A 23288-nucleotide genomic window follows, 5' to 3' on the forward strand; every position below is an offset into this window, starting at 1 on the left:
GTGATAAAATTAGCAGCAAACTTTTCCAGAAGTGAAACTGCATTTTTGTAATTGTTCTCAAACTCCGAATCACGCTATTTCTCTCGAGTGATTTTCAGGGTCTGAAACAGCTCTTCACAAGAGTCAATGTCAAGCTTTTCTACTTGCAACGTGATACTAAATTGCTCTATAAATGCCAAAGGTTTCAAAATCAGCACAAGTCCCAAATATGTTTCTGCAGTTTCTTCATTACTGCAGTGCAGTGGCCTGGTCCAACTCGTCCTTAATACCTTCAACGAATTAAGGTACTTCGTTGTCTGGCGTCAAATCCAGGACAATTTAGAACTGTGATCAAACATCAATAAAAAAAAAACAACAGCAATTCGAGATGCTTGCAAACAACTAAATCGAAGTACAACTTCATAGCAAATATTTTTTCTGAATTATTGGGGGGATACTGCCAAAATATTGGGGGGATATATCCCCCCATCCCCCCTTACTTCGGCACCACTGGGCTTTAGCAATAGGAAAGCACTCGAAATGCTTCACCTAGCGGTTGTATGTAGCCTATACGTTGGTTTGTGCAAACTAAAGCTAACCATCAACCACGCTATTGCAAAAAGCGAGGTTATTTTGAATCGTACATGTCAAATATGGATTTGTCAGTATCGGTGAGCTCACTACATACCCGGTCAGTATTGTTTCACTTCAGAGGTTACACTGACTTTGATATAAGCAAACTCTACTTTTTTTTCTGTCAAAATTTTACAGTCGCATTCGATGTTCAAGTAAAATTGAAGTGTTAGGCTATCAATATTATGCTGATTTCTGAAAGTGAGCACGTATAACTATCAGTTGTGAGAACACATAACAACCGAACTTCTTAGTTTTCTCAACAAGGCTGAACGTGAAGCAAAGAAGAATACCATTATGAATAGCTATCATTTTTTTAAAGTGTTGAAATGAAAAGGTTAAGATGCTGCATTCGAGGTCAAAGATTGTTTGGTGCGTCACAAAATAATTTTCTCTTTTGCAGGGTGCTGAAAGTCTAAAAAAGTTTGGAAACACTGCGTTAGCAGCTGTAGGGTAACTTATCAGTGGTGAATTACCAGTGAAAGCATTACCAGTGGTGAAAGACTTGGAACGGCAATCGAAATCAAAGGGGTGTCGGTTCGACACCGCTCAATAGAATGCGGCTGCATCTTTGGCAGAACACTTAAAGACATGCCTGAAGGGGGACACGAAGACTAGCTACCTTGCCTTCTCTTCCAATTAATGTAAATCTTCAATCACCGGAAGTAAGCCCGGATCAAAAGGAAGCTCACAGAACTATTTATTCACACTGGTGACCTCGAGTTGCTTTACAATGTGCTCCAGAAGTAAAAGTGTTGCGGCCGTGCCATATTGTAAAATGACTGTCCTGTTTCGGTATCAAGCACGTTAAGTTTGCCTTTTTGTCTCTTCTACCTTTTTCTAGACCTTTGTTATATTTGGCATAGATGCACTACATTGTTTTTCGTTGTGATGCTCAGACATAAAAACAAACTGAGTAGGCTATGTACCAAAAAGGCTGTAATTCAATTTTGACAGAATGGTTGTAGGACTAGCCTACGTAGCCTATAGAACTAGCTGTTCTAGAAAACCACTGAAATGTTAATCGAGACCAAGGGCGGCATAAAGTGTTAGAAGCTGTAATGGTCCAAGCAGGGAAGCCAGACATTTGTGATCAAAGCGGTAAACAAATCAAATTATCAAAAACACGAAATAAAGAAAATTTCAAGTACAAGCGCCATCAGGCTAATTGAATTCGCATAATATAATGTATTAATTTGGTTATATTATCATCAATTTTCCTTGTCCCTTTCGTCGGCATCAATGCTGGCAATCCTGATGGAAGCCTCCACCAATTGAATGATACTGATCAGGGTTTTCAAAGTCATGATAGGGGCACTCAGGTAGAAAATGATGTGAACCAGGCCAATACCAGCCACTGCAATAAAGAAAATCACGACATCAATACTCTGGATTTTGGTGGGGGTTCTTGGTAGATTTTAAAAATACCTGACGATCCAAGCACTCAAAGTTATTGTGTACAATTTCACTACCCACTTAGCTGATAAAAGGTTTATTGCACTAGTTGATATCAAAACGAGAAAAAATAATTGTCTTCTTAATTAGACACTTGTTGACCTAATGCGGGAAGCTTTAGACCAAGAGTATCAAACTCAAATTTCTCTGAAGGCCAAATGGATACTTGTAAATCACCACCGGGGCTGCAATACACAATAAGAAATCAATAAACAAAGTAACACAGTTAAAACGCAATAAAGAGGGTAGTAAGAAACGGTTATAGGCAAATTGTTCGTAAGCAATTGTTCGTAAAGCAATCGTTCGTAAGCAATTGTTCGTAAAACAATTCTTCGTAAACTGTTTTTCGTAAAATGAAATTCGTAAAACAATTCTTCGTAAAGCATTTCTTCGTATACATCAAATTTTAACTGCATGCACGAAAAAATGCTTTAGAAAGAATTGTTTTACGAAGAATTAATTTTACGAACAATTGTTTTACGAACAATTGCTTACGAACATCTGCTTTACGAACAATTGCTTACGAACAATTTGTCTGACACCGTAAGAAACACATCAAGAACGTTAGATTGCAAGCAAAAGCAGTAAGAACGATGAGATGCAAAAAAAAACGTAAAAAGCGCAACCTAAACAGAAAAACATAAAAGAACGCAAACGAAACGACGGACTTGGAGAAAAAAAATCTTGCAATGGTGCACCAAATATAAATTTAAATAATATAAACAGTATAAATTTACCTGGTGGTCCTTCGGTGAAGTTGAGAAGGTAAAGCATGATAAAAAATACCTCATTGCCAATACACATGATAGAAAGGCATGGCTGAAATGAAAAGTAAGGAAAGAGACATAATTTCTACGAAAACATCAAATAATATGTTCTTGGATTTCACAATATTTCGGTCACCAAGTTTATTATAGGCAGAGATGAGCGCAATCTTGATCTTGAAGATCACAATGTGATCAGATCTTAATCTTTAAGATCACATAAACCTGGTAATCTTGATCTTCAAGATCACCAACAATGGTGATCTTTTCCATCTCTGACTATAAGCAGAGAAGAGCTTGATCTTGAAGATCACTTTAACTTTGGTGATCTTGATCAAAGATCACTCTTTTTGTGTAAATTTTGTTGATCTTGAAAATCAATAAGATATAAAATATTGATATAATTACGTAAATGTTGATATTATCCAGTGAAGCTTGAAACTATTTAGTAACACGAACAAAGGCTTTCCACATAAATCAAAAACTCGGTGAAAAATGGTGTGGTTCAAAGGGGTTTTCATATGAAATAAAAATTATAAAACTAATTAAAGATTTTGTGACTCTTTATGTACCGTACTTTAATAACCCTCGTCCTTGGGTGTGACGTTGCAATTCTACTCAAACTATGACAACGATTGATTGGCCTAGTAGCAACAGTCCCAAGTCTTAGACCAGCCATTGAGTAGTTAAAAGCAAAAGTTATCAAACCCAACCATACCTTTGACGAGATTTGCTTACTAGTAAAGTTTGTTTTTATGCAACCTCATTATTCAAAAACTACAGTTTTTCAACAACTTAGACAAAAAAGTGATCGTAATCTTGAAGATATGATCTTGATTTTCAAGATTACATATCCTTGGTGATCTTGATCTTAGTTTTTCAAGATTACCAAAACTGGTGATCTTGCTCATCTCTGACTAGTATTGACATAAGATAGCCTAAACCTACAGCGTTTTTAAACAAAATATTAACTAATTTACCCTATCCATACTAACTGCAGGAAATCATAAGTCGTCAGGTTTATTAGTCTTAAAGAGAATAATTTTTTAAGAGTAAAAAAATTTCATTAAAAAAGTAATTAAAAAATATTACATTAATGTTACAATTATTATTTAGAAAAAATAATTTTGTACAGTAGATGGCGTAAAAACCACAAGTCAAACAAACGAGCATAACAGAATGTTTTGATTCAAGATATCTTATTAGAGAATGAAAACCATCAGCAGATGGACTGGTATTTTATTGGCCGCTTACACTTGATGTGTAGTATATCCGCAAGATAGGGTTGCTAGTGAAGTCCATAGACTTGTGACTATCGGCCCCTTTTATAACCAAGCTGTGCATGTGCATCCAGTGGCTCACAATGTCAATACCAAGGCTGCAAACACAAATAAAACAAATATAGCACAAGTCACTAACTTCTGTCACTTTTTTCAACAACGTTAGCTTCCACGATGGACAACTTTAAATCCTTTCCAAGCTGAAAAGCTTGAAACACGATTGGAAAAATACCTCATACAAAAACATTAATTAAAAACTGTAACTTAAAAAAATATCTCCAAAATGACCAATTAGGACAAACCATCCGTTAGAATGAGATGTTTTTTAGACACAAAGAAATTAAATTCTTCCTTCGACCTTACCTATCCTCTAATTCGTATCAAACAGGACATGAAGGCTACAAATGGGGTGACTTCAAAAGACAGAAACGGTACTCTAGTAAAATCACAAATTTTAGTTATTTTAAAAACCTTTTAATTTTTTTTAATACCTTACGACCAGTAGCGGCGCCACGGGGTGGACTGGGGTGGATATGTCCACCCACTCGTATTTAGAGTCATTTTCTCATTCGTCGAGATCCGATGAGAAAACTTGGGGGGTGTATGCGGGGGGTTAGGGGAGCCTAGTGACAGCGTCATAAATTAATTTCAACTTCTTACGTATGAATTACTATTACTTTTGCAGTATTGACTTATACGAAGAAATGAAGAATCTTCATTGTTATCGGCCGCTCTGTTGTATTGATTGATGATTGTATAGTTTAATTTTACCATTTGGAGGTGATGGCTTTTGTCACGTCACAGCTGAGACACAAGCTTTGTGGTATTTGCTAGTTCACCACGTTTTTTTGTTTGTTCCGTAATTGTGAGTTAACAATCAAAATATAGATTAATGGAAAGAGTCGATGCTGGCCACCCTCAGAAGTCAAAATCTTAAATCAGTAATCATTCATGAGTTAAGTTTAAGTGAAGGTCAATTTTATTTGGCTCGAAGAGGTAATTGGAATATTGCTGTCTTGTTATTTATCGAAATGTCTGAAAGGGATCCGGCGTCTGAAGTGATACACAGCGATAATCGCAAATTTGTTGTTAAATCTGGCCCGATTCAGCCACTGATAGTTTTTCCGCAGTCGGAGCAGTGCAAAAAGAATTACCGATTTCAAACGAAATGGTATTCATACTCAGGGTTTGGGTGGGTGGAGTACTCGACTTCGAAAGATGCTGCATTTTGTTTTATTTGCCCATGTTTTGGCACGCTTGGTAAGTTTATCGCTTTCTGATCGCTATGGCATTGAGTTATCCCAGTTAGGCTATACTGCAGTGGTTCTTAAACTTAGGGGCGCGCCCTCCTTGGGGGGCGTGTGAGGCTCACTGACTGATAGATAGGTGACAGCGGCTGACTGATAGGTGACAGCGGCTAGAAGTGCAGCAGTATCCCGAACTCTACAAGCGTAAACTTTTTTCTTTTAACATTGATTTAATTAGGTTTATTTTTAATTAATCAATTCTATTGACATAAAATGAGTGGAAAAGGGAGAAAGTATGACGAAGATTATTTAAATTTTGACTTCATAGATGCCATAGTAAATAAGTAAAAGACCAAGTTGTACCACAATGTGTCATATGTATTCAAAATCTGATCAACGACGGTTTGAGACCAACTCGTTTGCTCGCAGCGTCATCTTGAAAAAAAAAACACCTTGACCATCAAAATAAACCTTTAGCTTTTTTCCAATGCAAGAAAGATTCTTTTAAAAAAAGAAAGATTGCAAGCAGCGAGTGCTTTCGCCAATCGTTGTCGGCGGAAGTTGTAGAAGGGTCTTTCGGAATTGCTCACATGATAGCTCGGGAGAAGAAACTCACAGACAATTTACAAGAGGAATTCTTGGAGCTAACATGAAATTCTACTGAAAGGAACTACTTTAAAGCAATGCCACTAACTGAGTTCTGAGTGAAACATGTACAGACATTTACAAGAGTGTGGGTGCTGTGGCTATACGCACACTTCTTCCATTTTCATCCACTTACTTGTGCGGAAATGTTTTTTCTACTCTCATGAACATAACCTAAAGACAAAATATAGACACAAACTTGACCGTGAAGCCGATCTGAGATGTGCATTTTCTGCTACTAATCCTCGAATTAAATATTTAGTATCCAAAAAATAGATACATCCTTAGCATTAATACAAACTACCTGGAAACGAATTGCTGTTCTGCTTAATGTTTTTTGTTTTGAAACAAGGCGGGGCGCGAATTTTGTTAGAATTGTAAAAGGGAGGCGTGTCTCAAAAAGTTTAAGAACCACTGGGCTATTGGCTACCTACAGTAATGTTGTTACAGTTTATGTAGCAGTATTCTTTTGCTCGAGTTTCAATTTATCGGTATAGGCCAACTTCCCTACCTGAAATTTAATAGAACAAACTAGTGATAGAAAACTGTAAAGCATTATAATATCGGAATAGCGTATAACATTTTAAAAGTCATGAAAGCGAAGCTGGAAATTTTTATTTTAGTTGTCGAAAAAATTTAAACCTTGCACATGTTAGCCTAATTTAAATGGTTTAATATTGCTATTATTATTCACATATAAAGTAGTAGACCTAAGTGCGAATTCAGTAGACCTCAGTGCGAATGCAGTGATTCTTAACCTATGGCTATAAGTATTATTGGGTAGTAGCGAGGCTTTTTAAAATTCTGCTTAAGGGGCCACCCAATAATTTTTTATGAGGCCGCTTATCATTGCAGCAGCTCTATCACATGAAATAACGAAATGCTTGCTAACATCAACATCGTATAGTCGGCAATTCTATAGACCGCAGAGGAAATGTATGGCAGCGCTTGGCCCCATAAAACGCCTTATAAAACACTGGTTATAACCAGCGAAAACTGAATTTTGATAGCTTATGTCACCAAGATTTTGGTAATTTTTGATACCTTCGTACTTTATAAAACGGATCATTTCCGTTTTATCTACTCTATTGTACAGAATTCAGAGTGCTCTCAATGGAAAACGAGCTTTTGCCCCCTTGCAATTTCTTTTGTTTATTTTTCAATAAATTTCACAACCGAGCTGCAGTGAATCACATCGCAATCGGTAATACAGTATTAGTGACCATACTTTACGGTAGTATATTACCTCGAAATATTTTTGTCCACCCCACTCATTTTTGGCTGGCGCCGCCCCTGCTTACGACAATGTAACGCAACTTGTTACAAAGCAATTCTTTGCACTTAGAATATGGAAGTGTTTGGGTAAGCGGCAATATGCTGAAAAACTGATTAGGCCTACAGCCTAGAGATAAGAAAAGACATGATCCTCTACAATCAGTTCTCCGCGGACAAAATAATCACCCAATATCTCTGATCTGCCAAACACGTCATCATCTAAAACAGTGGTTCCTAACCTGGGGTTCGCGGACCCCTTGGGGGTCCATGATTACCTTGATGATAATTTTTGAAAAAAAAGCTTTGTTCTATATGCAGGGATGGAGCACCAGCTATGCTCGGGAACAAATCCGGATTTGCTGCTTTAGTAAAAAACGAAGCTCCTCGCGTGGTTGTTACCCATTGCTACTTGCACAGGTACGCCTTAGCAGCAAAAACTTTACCAGCAAATCTCAAAGAAATTCTGACGAATTGCATGAAAGTCGTTAATTTAATCAAAAGCAGAGCTGTAAACCACCGCACTTTTAAAGCGCTCTGTCAAGAAGCAGGATCAGATTTCGAAGTACTTTTGTATCGTTCTGAGGTACGTTGGTTATCTAGAGGAGAAGTTTTAAAACGACTGTAGCAGCTAAGAAATGAGGTATTAACTCTTTTGAAAGCAAAAGGAAGTCCCCTCTCAAAATTGTTTGAGAGTAAAAGTTTTCTATACGGCATGGCCTACTTAGCCGATATGTTCGGTCATATTAACAATGTTAATCTTGGCATTCAAAGACCAGGTTTGACAATAATAGATGCAGCTGAAAAACTGAAAGCGTTTTTAGCCAAGTTGCCGGTTTGGAAACGCAGATTGGAAGCAGGTAATTATGCTAACTTTTCAATGCTAGAAGATCTTATCTTGATGGATGAAACTCAAAGAGAATGTACTCTTTTGATCTCTATGAGAGAAAATTTTTGCGCATACTTGGAAACCCTGCAAATCTCATATCAACGTTATTTTAATTTAGAACACCTGCCGAACGAAGTTAAAACATGGATTCGAAATCCTTTTCTTTTTGACTTGAACAACATTAGCGATGACGATCTCAGTAAAGATGATCTAACTAAGTTAATTGATTTGAGATCGAAAGAGTTATTACGCATTGAATTTCATTCAAAAACTGTGGAAGAATTTTGGTGCTCACAAATGCAAACCTACCCATTCTTGGCAAAGCAAGCGATTATTGTTTTGTTGCCATGCAAGTCGAAATCGGAAGGATTGTAGGCTATGGTGAAAATTGTAAAACAAAATTAATCAGAAGGTTCTTCTACTTGAATAAGAACCTGCTGATGATCTCCAGTGAGAGTGAAACAGACTGGAGAGGTTATTTGAAAATAGTAACTGGATTTGATGTATTTTGCTTTGCTTGCCCTTCCTGCTTGGCATTGAGCATTTTTTGTGGTATATTAATAGCATTTATTGTTAGAGGCAATTTTATATGATAAAGCTTTGGTGGAGAGTTTGCATTTTTGAACAATAGACAAGCAAAACAAAGTCACCTTAGCGGGTTTAACATAATGTATTACACACAAAACAAAATATATAACATAATAACTCAAACGTTTTCAACACGTAGGCCTACGTGTGATTTCATCAGGAATTAAATCTGCAATATATATAAAACGAAAATTTGTAAGATAAATTTGACTTTGCACTATAACTGTAACGACACTCCGGACTCAAAAGCACAAACTGAAAAAATGATACAAGAATGATTACGAGTAAATTAGACGGTGGGAAACAGATCACATGAAGTGTAAACCACGGGCATTTGACAAACAGTTAGAACACACAAAAAAGGAACGATGAGCCACAGGCGAATAACTGAGGTTGAGAGATGGATGGTTACGTTTGATTCTTGAGGCTTCCATGATCTTAGTTTGAAAATCAGATCTGCCTCGAGAGATGATTTTAAATTGGTCAATCGAAACTTACCAAAAGTGCAATTAAAAAGCATATTGCCTCTTGTGAAACTTGCACTGACAATGTCTCCATTTTTCACTGAAATTTCAACACAAAAATTATCATTGTTAATGGAATGGCTCTGATTCAGAAACTTGATCAAATAAACACATGCAGCCACTTTGCAGAGTTATTTTAAGAAGCACTGTGCAACATTACTTTTTCTTTTTAAGTAAGGTTGTTGTTTAATCGATACATCAGTATTTCACTGAAAAAAAAATTGCGTAGCTAGCGGACTAGAGGATAATCAACATATTGTAGCCTACTGTGTGAGACTGCACACATGCATACAGAAAATCTCATTGAAAGGATTGTCTGTCCAACACTAAAACTAAATCTGAATCCCTGATCTGAACTTACAAAATACTTGGCTGAAAAGTGCGTGCTGCACAGCCGAGCTCATCCAAATCAACTTTAAAAGTTTCTTGTGACATAGGAAACTGAGATGAAAGGAAATCTTCATGTTTCTGAAAATATATTCACGACTACGAAGAAGCAGATACCTTATTAATTTTGCACACTTTTTCTGTTGACAAACATGCAAAAGTTGTCATTGATTTACCAGATATAGATGTGCTTATCCTTTTGGTTGGACTATAATACTATAACTGCTTACTGCCACTACATTTCTTACAGGAAGAGGTAAAAAGAGAAGAAAAATATCCTTCAAAGTTATTTGCGATGCAATCGGTGAACCACACTTAACAGCATCGATTGGCTTTCACGCATTCACCGGAAGTGACATGACAAGAAAGTTTGCTAAAATAGCAAGGGATCCACATGAAGATACTCCTGAACTACGACAAAAAGATTTTCGGTGCCTTCAATTCTCTGGGTTGTTCATATTTAACAGGGAAAAAATGTGTGCGCAGTTAAAATGCTTCGTCCGTTTATTGTATAAATCTTACGGGTCTAACAAAAGTAAAAAAAGAAGTCCGCTCATTCCTGTTTTCTAATGGTGGTGCAGAAGGTCGCCCCACAACTTCTTCATCTTTGTTATTGTACATTTGGCAATCACGTTTCATTGACATGATATGGAGAAAATCAATTGGATGTCATAAACTACATGTCTTCCTTTCCCAACTAATTATGGCTGGCAACTCCTTTCATTTCAGAATATCTATTTACTGTTTAAACCCCTACCCCAGAAGCAATATAAAACTTTTTGAAGCGTGGTTGCAAAATAGGATGACTTCGCAAGTGTATTTGTTTTTCTAAAAACTTTTCCTGCATTGAGATGTGTGAGTATTTTGAAGATTATGCTAACAATCAAATAGATACACATAGGCTACCTGACCTGTTTGAAACTGAAACACAGGAAGGTAAAGGTGATTTTGATTGGTTGTTAATGATAATAATTAATTAATGATAGGCCTACTATGGTGCAGCTTTTGCAAAGTTGAAATACAAATATATTTAAGGACATAGCCACCACCGAGGGCTTGGGGAAGCAATCGTCCCCCTCTCCAAAATCCATCTTGCCTCCCTCCTCCTCAAAATTGGTTTTTAATGCCATTGTAACGTTTTGATGACATTATATTGGATATTTAATAACGTTTAATAAAATAATGTTTGGCTGCATTTTCAGTGGCTATATTTTAAAATAAACTTTTTATTTAAAATATTAGAATGTTTTCCCCCCTCAGTAGTTGCTTTTGTCCCCCTAAAATTTTCTTTCTAGCTATGTCACTGGTTATACTGCTGTTTGCTTTAAATAACATGTACTTAAAATACTTTGGTAATCGTAGGGGCTAACACGGTCAAGAAGAACTTGTTGGACATGGGCAACAACTACTTGTGAAGTGCAAAGGCAATGATAAAAATGTATTTGTTCAGCTGCGACTTACTATCCAAGATTGTTTTGTTAGAAATTCTTGCCTCTCTTTCTTATTGGACAAATATATTTTGCCAGGACCTATCAACATAGCCGTAGGAGAGTAAAAAATTTTGGGGAGGCGAACAAAATTTGCCCAAATTTTCCAAACTTTGCCCAAATTTTGCCTTTGCAAACATATTGTGAAAAACACAATATTACTCACAACCTCTGAGATAGTGTAGTCTAAGAACTCCACAATCATCAACTTGGCAGTGTACAAAAACACAGGCAGCAAAACAAGGCTGAATTAACTTTAAACTAAATAAACCATCAAATTGAAATAAGTCATCAAATTCAAAAAACATTCATCAACTTGGCAGTGTACTATAAAAACACAGGCAGCAAAACAAGGCTGAATTAACTTTACGCTTAATAAACCATCAAATTGAAATAATTTTCTTGTGGCACAAAAATATGTATATATATATACAGGCCTAACTGGATTCAACAACAAATTAAACTGAGAATTCAACAATAACTGGACAGCAGTGGCTAAATATCCATGCCCTCAGATCATTTCAAAATCTCAAGACTCAAGGTTTGTAAATTTGCATTGAAAAAATCTAAAATGACAACCTATTTACTCATCAAACTAAAGTAACATTACTTACTCCATGCTACTTAAAACCTTGCAACCTGAAAAGAATTCGACAATTTATCATACTATGAGCATCAAATTTGCACCTTTGAAGAAAGCTAAGTTGCTATTAATTAGTATGAATATTGATCTCATTACAGTGAAGTTGTAGCCAATGTTTTTTCATTAACATCATTACCAAGATATTTTAAGTTCATGATGAAGCAACTACTGAAATCGTAGGCACTGAACTAAAACAACTCATAGGCCTATCCTATAGGTAGTAGTTTCAAACTCAATCCTTGCCAGAAAATACAGACAACATCATCAATATCATACTACATCTACATTGCCCGATATATTAACTGCATGAATTGGATGCCAAAACAACATAACACTTGCCTGTATATTTGATCATTGATTGCTATAATATCATACTGTGTCATTCATGGTAAATAGCTGAGCATATCAACCCTAGGACCAGTAAACACAAACAGCAGTTAATACAAAAAATTCTTTTTATAGAAAACAATTCAACTGTAGCCCACAAAAACATGAAATCAAACACTGGAAAATTCACAGGTACTAAAACGAAGCTTAACATTCTCCACAAATTGCAACATACCAAATACAATATTTTCCAAAATTGAAGATGGCACTGTTTACATTCATGGGAAAATTTTAATGTATGTCATACAAAATATTACACTATAACAATATACAAAGTTTTTAAACTGGTAAGATGTTCAAAACTCATGGTAAGATTGATTCTCTCAATAACTGGACATTTTTACAAATAAATTTATTAGTAGAATATAGATAAAGAAGCAAAAAACCTCATAAAATTACCAGTACAAAGCAGGGTTTCAAAATTCCACCAATGAAGAAATGTGTATATCCTAATGATTATTAGTAATAGCTTACCTCTGCCTTCTTATTGCATTATTTTACATTTTGCAGATATGATATATCATATATATACTAAATCGAAGCTTAATATTCTGCCCAAATTGCAATATACCAAATACAAAAGTTTTAAAATTGATGACACTACATTTAACATTTAAAAAAAATGTTAATGTATTTCATACAAAATGCAACACTATAAACAAATTCCTAAACTAGAAAGATTTTGAAAACTCATGGTAAGATTGATTTGCCCAATAACTGAACATTTTTGCCCAAATATTTTTACAAATAAATAGGCTATCATACATTAGTAGAATATAGAGAAAGAAGCAAAAAACCTCATAAGATTACCAGTACAAAGCAGGGTTTCAAAATTCCACCAGCGAAAAAATGTACTGTAGTGTATATCCTAATTCCAAATGAACTTCAGTGATAAGCTTACCGGTACCTCTGCTTGCTAATTGCATTTTTTTACATTGACACTCTGCAGATATATACTGAATCGTGAATCGAAGCTTAACATTTTGCCCAAATTGCAATACTGTATAACAAATACAAAAGTTCCAAAATTGATGACACTACATTTAACATTTAAAGAAAAATGTTAATGTATATATTACATACAAAATGCACATAAAGTAATAAGCAAAAACCTCATAAGGTTATTAGCAGGCTACCCAGCAAGCTTAGAAATCTCACCTGTGAAGAAATGCAGCCTATGTACATGCTGGTGAATATCGGTACTAATAAGCTTAACTTTGCTTGCCAATTATGTTCTTTTACACTTTACTTTTTGCAGGTGGTGTTGAATCGAAACTTATCATTGTGCCCAAATTGCAATACCACATGCAACAATTTTCAAAATCGATGAAAATGCATTTTACATTGATTGGAAAATATTAATGTATATATCTCATAAATTATAACAATTACGTAAAGTTTCTAAACTGGTAAAATGTCGAAATATCATGATAAGATTGATTTGCCCAAATAAGTGCAGATTTTTGCCCAAATTCGCGGCGTTTTTTTTTCAGCGGGGGAGCGACCGCCCCCCTGCCCCCCCATCTCCTACGGCTATGCCTATCAACGTTGTCTTGTCAATTTTTTCTATACTGCCAGACCACACATATGGTGCGTTTTGCTTTTTGCGAGGCAATATTGTGCATATCTTTAAGTTTATTACATATAGAAACACAAAACTACGCAACAAATTAAGTATCGAACGTTTTCGACATCACAAGATGTCCTCTTCAGGAATAATATACATACAACTTAACTACATTTGAATAAAATACAATGGTTAAACTAAATCTATAAACAGGAAAAGACAAAAAACTGCACAGTACTTCTGACTAGCTCAAACTCAACGATAGGCTCCACGAGAACCAAAGGTAACTGCATCAAAAGGTGTTAAACAGATCACATAATCATCAGCCTAACGAGTTCCGAACGCTTGTTCAAAAGGTGGCCACTATCAGCCTTCAGAATGGCCAGCTTTTCAGCCAAACATAGGCCACAATTGTTACGACCACCACCACTATAAGGCCGAGCACAGCTGTGGATGGACCAAGTTATTTGAGGATCAACACCCTTGTCCTTAAGGTCCCAAACTGCCTTAGATAGTTCGGTACTGTTTCGTTTAGACCTATCCATGAAGATAGGAAGACGTTTTTCCAACCATAAATGTACCTTCATGGATAGGTCTAAACGAAACAGTACCGAACTATCTAAGGCAGTTTGGGACCTTAAGGACAAGGGTGTTGATTCTCAAATAACTTGGTCCATCCACAGCTGTGCTCGGCCTTATAGTGGTGGTGGTCGTAACAATTGTGGCCTATGTTTGGCTGAAAAGCTGGCCATTCTGAAGGCTGATAGTGGCCACCTTTTGTAATCATCAGCCTATGGTTGAGTTTGAGCTAGTCAGAAGTACTGTGCAGTTTTTTGTCTTTTCCTGTTTATAGATTTAGTTTAACCAATGTATTTTATTCAGATGTAGTTAAGTTGTATGCAGTGATGGGCATTATCGGCGATAATTTATCGGCGATAAATTTTTATCGCTTATCGTTATCGCTCAATTATTTTTTCAGTTATCGTTTATCGTTATCGCCAAAGGCAATATTTGATTATCGCCGATTTAATCGCCGATAAATTTTATTTCGGACCAACGCACAAGTGGAAAGACCATGAAAAGTAATATTTTTACTAGCCACCTAGTTAATGAAACTAAAATTAAAACCAGTTCTTCTTCAGTGCCTGAAGTGTGTATGCACAGGTCGTTGTCAGGGGAGGGGGCACGCCCCTCTGCAGCGACGGCCCTGACAACACAATAATTTTTAGAGTTGCAAATTGCAATGCAATGAAATGCATGCAACAAGTCTCTTGTTGTTTTGCTGCAATCGGCAATCGCGAGTGAATTTTACAATGAAAATGTAAGCGCACAGGCGGTACAGATTCCTTTGAAGCGAAGCGACAGAAATTGGCAAGTGGTTTGTGAAAGTGTCGCAATACGAGGCCGCTTTTACATCGGAAACATGGTCTTTTACGCCACCTCACTATCAACTATTTTATTCTTGTGTTTTCTTTTTTCGTTGGAAGTGTTAGTTTTTAGTAATTGTCGTAAAAAAATAAAATCTCTCTCGTCAAAACATGAAACTTACTGTTTTAAGTGCATTAAATCTTTAGATGAGTATAGATTAACTAAAATTGCAAGAACTTGCCTTGAGACGTGCGGTTACGTCACAAACTCAGTTTAAAAGACAAAATTCACACACAATAACAACACAAGATCGGTTATAGTATTGATCAGCTTTCTTATGAGCTCAATAAAACAAAAGTTGGTTGCTATGTTGGCAACTCTTGTCTAAACCATATTATGTTTGCTGATGACATTTGCTGCATCTCGCCTAGTTTGTGTGGCTTACAAAATTTGTTAGATGTTTGCCACAAGTATGCTGTTGAACATGAAATTACTTTCAATTCTAAAGAGTCATTTGGTATGTTATTTTCGCCAAAGAACTTTTATCTTTCACGTGCTCCTCTGCTATATCTAGGGAAATTTGAAATTGTGTTCACAGACTCTGTAAAATACCTGGGTGTATTTATTGAAAGTTCTCTCTCAGATGAAAATGATATTTCAAGGCAGGTACGCTCTCAGTAGGCCTACTGTGCTGCAAACAATGCAAAATCTCATTTTGCTGAATGCTCACTCGCTGTGAAAAACATTGTATTTCGCTCTTATTGTATGTCCTTTTACGCATCCCAGTTGTGGAACAAGTTTAGATCTTCTAGTATAAAACGATTACGTGTTGCTTACAATAATTCTTTTAGAATATTGCACAACTTGCCTCGTTATGTCAGTGCCCGTGAATATCAAGTAATGTATAATATAACAACGTTTGATGCTTTATTGAGGAAAAACATGTTTTCGTTTATCAACCGTTGCATTCACTCCTCAAATCGCTTTATATCAGACCTGATGTCACCTGATTGTTTTTATCATTCTGAATACTTTTAATTCTTCCAACGCTCATTGTATATAAATTTGTAACAGTAGATAGCCCATTTAGTGAGCTTTTAAACTGACGGCATCCAAAGTGGCTCTCTGTAACCTTTGTGCATTTGCAGTTTGTGTATTATTTCCTTGTTTTTGTTTTGGATATGGACAACTTTGTCTGACGCAAATAAATAATAATAATAATAATAATAGACAGTATGATCGATTTTTTTCTAGCTTGGCAATATAACTTTAATCCAAAAACAATAACCAAATGCGTAAGTGCCATTTAACTTAAAAAGTTAACCCATTTGTGCCGAAAATAAAAGTAGGCTACTTAAAAAAAATTTCGGAAAATTTAAATATTGCATAATTATGACCTAAAAACATATCACAATTATTTTTTTTCTAATTGTGTTTGTACTTTTTGAGAAAAAAACCGTCCTACATATAAGACGCTAGGCAAATCCATTATCAAATTTCACAAGCTTGATGGATTTCACAGTGTATGCACATTTTTATTACCAATAACGCTTAAGATTACTGATAAATTTTCAAGCATTTGGCGTTTTTTGGAATTTTTTCAATTATTGCTGACTTTGCTGTAAACAACCCTTTAAGCAGAAAGCAAAATACAAAGTTTGGAATTTTTTATGGTATTTTCATTTGATTTAATTATTTTGCTTACTGCACGTAAGCGGCAGTGTAACTCAATTGATAAAAGCATCCAACTGGTATCTGAAGGTATAATTATAAGCACGGCGGTTACCTCAGTGGTTTGATTTTGGATCAAGAGGTTGAAGATTCGATACCCACTGCCGCTGTTGCGATTCTATTCATGCATAACTTACAAAAAGTTTTGTCCCTTTACAGTGTGTATTATGTTCAATTTTTCGTCATGTTGATGAAAACAGTTTGTGCTGCATGGGATGGGGCAGCGCTAATCAAGAAAAAAAAAAATTATCGTTATCGGACATTATCGGCGATAATTTATCGTTTATCGTTATCGCTAAACTTTTTTTTGATTTATCGTTTATCGTTATCGCTTTAGGCATTTTTCGTTTATCGATTATCGTTAACGCTTAACTGAAAAATGAGTTATCGCGCCCAACACTGGTTGTATGTATATTATTTCTGAAGAGGACATCTTGTGATGTCGAAAACGTTCGATACTTAATTTGTTGCGTAGTTTTGTGTTTCTATGTGTAATAAACTTGAAAAATATTGTAAATAGTGAAAAAAATTAGAGTGGGCCCCTTTTCCTCATTCTACTCCAGCAAGACAATACTTTTATGCTAAAACATTCCTAATAATACCATGTTTGTAAAATAATGTGATTTCAAAATCTACGTTCAATGTATTTATCGACAAACAAACATTAATCGCACATGTTCATATCTTTTTGAAAGCAATTGAGAAAATCATAAAAATAATAAAAATTTCCTTTGTTTGTTTATTATAGTTTTGAACCTTTGACCTATCATTAACTACATTGCACTCGAACAAAAAACATTTCATTCAACGAATGCAAACCTAATTTTAGAGTCAAAATGCGTAATAAAATAAATTGTTACCAGACTAGAGTTGGGGACCCTGGCCCCTTCTCCAAAGGGTCAAAAACCTGAAACTATAATTTTTTGTCATCCTTCAATATTTCTGAAAATGAATAAAGCAAAAATTAATCACTTTTAACACTAAAAATCACAGAAGTGCACAACGTCCCTACTATAGGGACTATAAAGGGATTCAGTCGAGAAGTTTTGAATTCAAGTGCACACTTTGAATTGATTAAACTTTAGAGATATCGAAACGGAATTCAGTCATTTTGAAAGCAAAAACCATTTATCTTGAGCTACTTTTTATGATCAAGAAATGGCAATAGCGAAAAATGTGATAATACAAATTCTTGTAAAATCGGATCCACAGAAACAAAACTCCTGTAGGTTGGTTACACGATTTAACAATCGATGCGATGTGCTTCATAAGAATTATGTCGCAGAATAATTAAAAATGTGTTAGGCTACTTTTTCATTTACATGGCATGTGTGGACATTGACAATCAACTGTGTGACGTTAGATGATTTTACAAGCCACTGTTTTTAAAAATTTTGAAAGAGCGGTTTCATACAGTTGCTGTATATTAACCGGTTAACCGGTTAGCTAAAATATAAAGGCAAGCAAAGCGACAGAGAAAATTTTGCAAAAATACAAAATAAAGTAGGCTACATATTTAAAAGTACATTTAAAATTACAAGCAGAAAAACGCTGCACGAACTAAGTACGCGTTGGCCCTATAAGGAGATGGGCACGCATCCAGGGGTTTGGGATGCAATAAATACAGCCTCGCATGATTTAATTTTAAGCTTTTGATTGTTGAGCTTCTGTAGCAGCACTTTTCTTTATTAAATAGTAAAAAAACATTAAACAGACTGAAATGAATGGGTGCCTAAACAGCTGTGTCCCTTCTGCGGGAGGGAAATTGAGAAGGCGCCAATTGTATGCCTTTGATTTTTGCTTAGGATATTCATGTTTTATTCGAATATGGACACTCTTATTTAATGCAGTTGCAGCGTAAATTTTCACATAATCAGCACGTGAAGTCGTGTTTGTCAGGAAGCTGATTGGATATGATGAAGGAAGTAGCCCACAACTATGAAAAAATCTACTTATACATTTTTGCACACTCAAAACATACTTGTCACAAGTTATTTGTACGATCACTGTAAGCTATAACGAATGACTAGTAGACTGTCTTGGTAGAAAAGAAAATATTAGCCTACCTGATTTGAAAACAAAAGGCATACGCAGGGTAGAGTGCAGCTAGTGTAACCATAAGACAGGCGTTGGCTACTCGGTCGGTCAACATGTCTAACACCGCTCCAAACTTCGTACTCTGCGGCAAACAAAATAAATAATAATAATTAACACTTGGCGATTCTGGGCGAGATAGCTCAAAACCCTGACTCATGGAGGCAGATGACCCATGTTGATGCCCAATCTGCTTCAGGCAGAGATGGCGACTAAATATAACACCATTACAAATTTTTAAAATACTCAGACTGAGACAGTAGTTCTCAACCTATGGTAGCCTAGGCATATAGCGGTACGCAGAGACCTTCCAACTTCTATTTTTTGTTATAAAACTGTATTCACAAATTTCATTAAAGCTAATTAACAAAATTTATTGTAAATCTTATCAACACCTTTTCATCCAAATTACTGCTAGAACAGTTTCAAATTAATAATTATTCTGTGGTGAGGATTCAACGCAAAGTATGATATTTGTATTGTGTTATAACTATTCTTTAAAACATTGTGATGGTTATCCCCCATCTTTGTGGATGATGGCCTTCGCTATTAAATACTAACAAAAAGTTCTCAAGTGGCTAATGAGTCCAGCCCTGGCTTTAAAAATTCAGTTACATTTGAGACATTTAAAATCCTTTGTGAGAGTTGGGTTTGGGTGTAATTGACGTTTTTTCTTTGTATTCTTTTTTCCTTTAACTTTTGAGATTTGCTCTTCTCAAACGCAGCAACACCGTCATAAATGGAAGATCTCCAAAGTAGCGTCTTCTTCGGCTTCTTCCCAGTTTGTGCAATTGATATTGCCCTTTTGGAAATTACTCTTCAAAGAATCTTTACGTGGCTTCTTGTGTCCACCTACCAAGCCAATTTTGAGTAAAGCATTCGCTTTGGAAGATGCTGATCTGGCATTCGCACTACATGCCCGCACCATCTGCGTTGATTTTAAATAAGGCAGGACTCAATGCGTCTTGTTTCAGCCTCTTGTAGCACGCTCAAGTTTTTTTTTTTTTTCTTTCCATCTGATGTTTGGAGTTTTTGCAAGCATTGTTGATGAAATCTTTCGACAGTTGTAATGTGATTCCGGTAGGTAGTCCAAGTTTCGGAAGCATGCAGTAGTGTTGTGAGAACTATACTGCATTGTAAACAGCAGCGAGCTTTGTATCTTTTCGTATGTTATGATATTCCAACATTCGTGAGCGAGGTTTATCAAAAGCAGTGCGAGCACAGTTTAAATGACGTTGTATTTCATCCTGAAAGTTAACGCTATCTGAAATTTTCCTTCCTACATAGCAAAAGTGCTTCACATTCTTTAGAGGTGTACCATCGAGAAGGATTTTTGGAAAAGCATTGTTACGATTTTTGAGAAGTGGTTGAAATAGAACTTGAGTCTTGTTAATATTAACGTTAAGTCCAAGCCCCTTGTTTGCTTGATGGAGCCTATTTGGAATTTTCTGTGGGTGGTTTTCACTCAATACTTCTACACAGTTACCATCGGCGTATTGAAATTCTATGATACTTCGTAAGCTTATTGTAGTCTTTGATTTACTTTTGAGGCGAATGAGGTTAAAAAGATTTTCATCCAAGCGGTAAAACATGTGCAATATGAGGTAAAAGATGCCGGATAGGATATCATGGCGGACTATTTTTAAGATAGATACAATAAAAATTACAAAATCATTTCATACTATTACCCAGCCATATTTCATCCTGGAGTTAAATAGAAAAGGTTCAGAACTGTTATAAATCAAGAAATCCATCGCCCTGCTGCCAGCGATTTTTCCTTGTCGCCCAGGTTTTAGCTGGGACGGTCTTCCTACACAAGTAGAGGCTGAAGTTCCCTTCAGCATGTCCTTTCGCCTGGTTTGTGAGGACCAGTAACAGACGAGAGGCTTTGTATTGCGCATCAGTCAGTGAAAGGTTTTACCTCTCCATAGTCCCTTGAGCCCGGTCAGAATCAGTAAAAATATTTTGTGATGAAAATTCAACAATCAACAATGACAAGCATGAATAACTGCTGTTAAAGACAACATGTGCTCAATGGAAAATAGACTTTGCCTGAAATGGTCTCGCGGTAAAATTTCCTTGGGGCGAATTTTCTTTGCCACAAGTCATCCGAAGTCAATAGTTTCTCATAAAGTTGGCCGAGTCAAAGTGTTGTGTACCCTTTGGAATTGTAGGCCTACATATTTTTGCAGGACTAGCCCTGGTTATGACATAAATACGACTCTTTGGAAAGAGTTAAAGTCTACTCACAAAAAGATACAAAAATCATTGTATGCTACTTCAACCAGCTGTTCAATATTTCCATTTAAACAAAAATATCCTAAAATTTAAAGTACAGTTTTTTATGACAAACAGTGAAAACATTTTACTTGATTCAGAAGTCGTGCGGCAATTCCATCAAATTCGTCAAGAAATACATTCAACAAATAACAGCTAGCCGCTTTTATATGATCAGTACCCATGTAATGAAAGGAGATGATGGCTAGAATGATTCTGACATAACCTGAGATAGGTTAGAGAGTTAGTAATGCCACCATACTACAGTAGCCTATACTGTAATGATGATGATGATGATGGCTATCCCTCGTCTTCGAGGATGATGAAATCATGTAGGCTAATATACAATTTTGATAAACAAACGATTTTCTTGAATCATGACAAATACAACCTAACAACTGCGCGGGCACATGCAGTAATACAATAAAATGAGCAAAAACATAACCCCTTGCATTAAACTACTCTAAAAACTGAAAAAGTGCCATACAGATCATGCACTCGATTGCCAAACTTGTTTGAACAATAAACCACCTCTGGAGTCTTTTAGAATTATAAGTAAACGCTTCACCGGATTTGATACTACTTCCATGAGGATTTGCTCATACAATCCTGCGATCCTTGCATCAATAGGCAGCTGTGTGCCACAAGTGTCTCTTATCTGCTAATCGTCTTTGCTTGATTGTGATGTGTATTTCTTTTTTCGAATCGTTGTATGTAGATCAGCTATGTATTTTCAAATTATGTATAGGATCAGTCATTTTGTTACTTGATATAGCAGGCTAACATGTGCATAGCCGAAAGTGTTTGTAATTTATAGCTTGTTTTTTCACTTTATTGTCAAAGCGGAATCGAAGTGGTGGTTTTAAACTAGTAAACCAGTAAAGTGGGGTGCTAGCTATTGTACCGTATCTGGATTGTACAGTGAGTTTTGTGCATCAACAATTTGCTAGTGAGTTACTAGCAGTTAATCATTATTAGCGATTGCAATTTCTGTAAACAAAACATCTAACAACAATTAAATGACACCATATTTCATTTCCATGGTACTTGAAGCAAATATCATAACCACGCCATAGTCTGATGCTAGTAGAAAATTATAGCCTATATAACATCATTGATAAACATACCAATGAGATTTGGCACATTCAGGAAGATATCACGTGGGGTAGTTTTTTTCATTTTTCCTGTTAGCAGCAATCCTATGAAATTCTGCAACTACCTGCAAATGTAGTTTATTTTCCAGACAGAACAGATGATTGTTAATCTTTTGTAGATGTAGCCTAATGCTTTAAAACCTCTTTTACGAACAAGCAGTCTATGCCAGGGCTTCCCAAACTTTTGTGCTCGCGACCCCTTTTAATCTCCTAAAACAGGGGTCACCAACTGGCGGCCCGCGGGCCGCATGCGGCTCGCCACGCTGTATCGCTGCCGCCCGCGGAAAGTATCAGCGTACAAGTATAACCCAAAATACTTTTTTTGAGGAGTTAAAGAGCACGAAGGCAAAAAATACTTTCTGGGAAGCATATTTTCGCAATGATTACGATTCCACCGACCGACCAATCAGATTATAGCCTAGTTCTAGATGGGGGTTGCTTAAAGTTATTCCAATGCGATGTCCAGCCACATTGACCCAGTGGTTGATTAAAACGTCTGGTTTTGATTTTCTGTGAGCATAGAGTTGCTTATTTTAACCCTTTGCTTTTCAACGTTTTTTTGGAAGTTAACTGCTCAAGGGGGGGCCGTTTTTGGATCAAATTCAATCAGCTGTTACGTGTTATCCGCTGATGCTATTTGAACAGAAGTTGCACTGGTGTGAAAGCAAATCATTTGTATATAAGTTTGAAAAGTCATTATTTTAAAATTTTATATGTTAAACTTGATATTTCAATTTTTGCAAAGGTACCCAAAAACGACAATTTTGATTTAACTTGCCGCTATTTAATTACCGTGCTAATCCGATTTCATGCAAACTTCTGAATAACAAAGAGCTCGATCGAACGCACGAAGTGTGTGTGCGGTGTGCCGAATCATTGCATTGATTAGAATTTACGACTTGCGAGCAAATCTTATT

General features: G+C 36.0%; 1 protein-coding gene across 1 annotated transcript; it reads right to left on the reverse strand.

Moving 5' to 3' along the window:
• Window positions 1–1652: 1652 nt before the first annotated feature.
• On the reverse strand, window positions 1653–22432 carry LOC145765197 (CDP-diacylglycerol--inositol 3-phosphatidyltransferase-like). The gene is made up of 6 exons (XM_082576978.1): window positions 22345–22432; window positions 21310–21443; window positions 18913–19025; window positions 4086–4209; window positions 2805–2886; window positions 1653–1969 (listed from the first exon to the last, which is right to left on the reverse strand). Exons 1-6 carry the CDS (start codon window positions 22394–22396, stop codon window positions 1824–1826), a joined length of 651 nt encoding a protein of 216 aa, XP_082433104.1. The 5' UTR covers window positions 22397–22432; the 3' UTR covers window positions 1653–1823.
• Window positions 22433–23288: the final 856 nt, after the last annotated feature.

Source organism: Aplidium turbinatum, chromosome 2, assembly GCF_918807975.1.
Source record: "Aplidium turbinatum chromosome 2, kaAplTurb1.1, whole genome shotgun sequence".
Taxonomy (NCBI): Eukaryota; Metazoa; Chordata; class Ascidiacea; order Aplousobranchia; family Polyclinidae; genus Aplidium; species Aplidium turbinatum.

Coding starts and splice junctions, on each gene's coding strand:
- LOC145765197 (XM_082576978.1), bottom strand. CDS start 22,396: ATGAAAAAAACTACCCCACGTGATATCTTCCTGAATGTGCCAAATCTC. Junction 21,444..22,344: donor GAATGTGCCAAATCTCATTG/GTATGTTTATCA, acceptor AACCTATCTCAG/GTTATGTCAGAATCATTCTA. Junction 4,210..18,912: donor GCCTTTTGTTTTCAAATCAG/GTAGGCTAATAT, acceptor TTGTGTTTGCAG/CCTTGGTATTGACATTGTGA.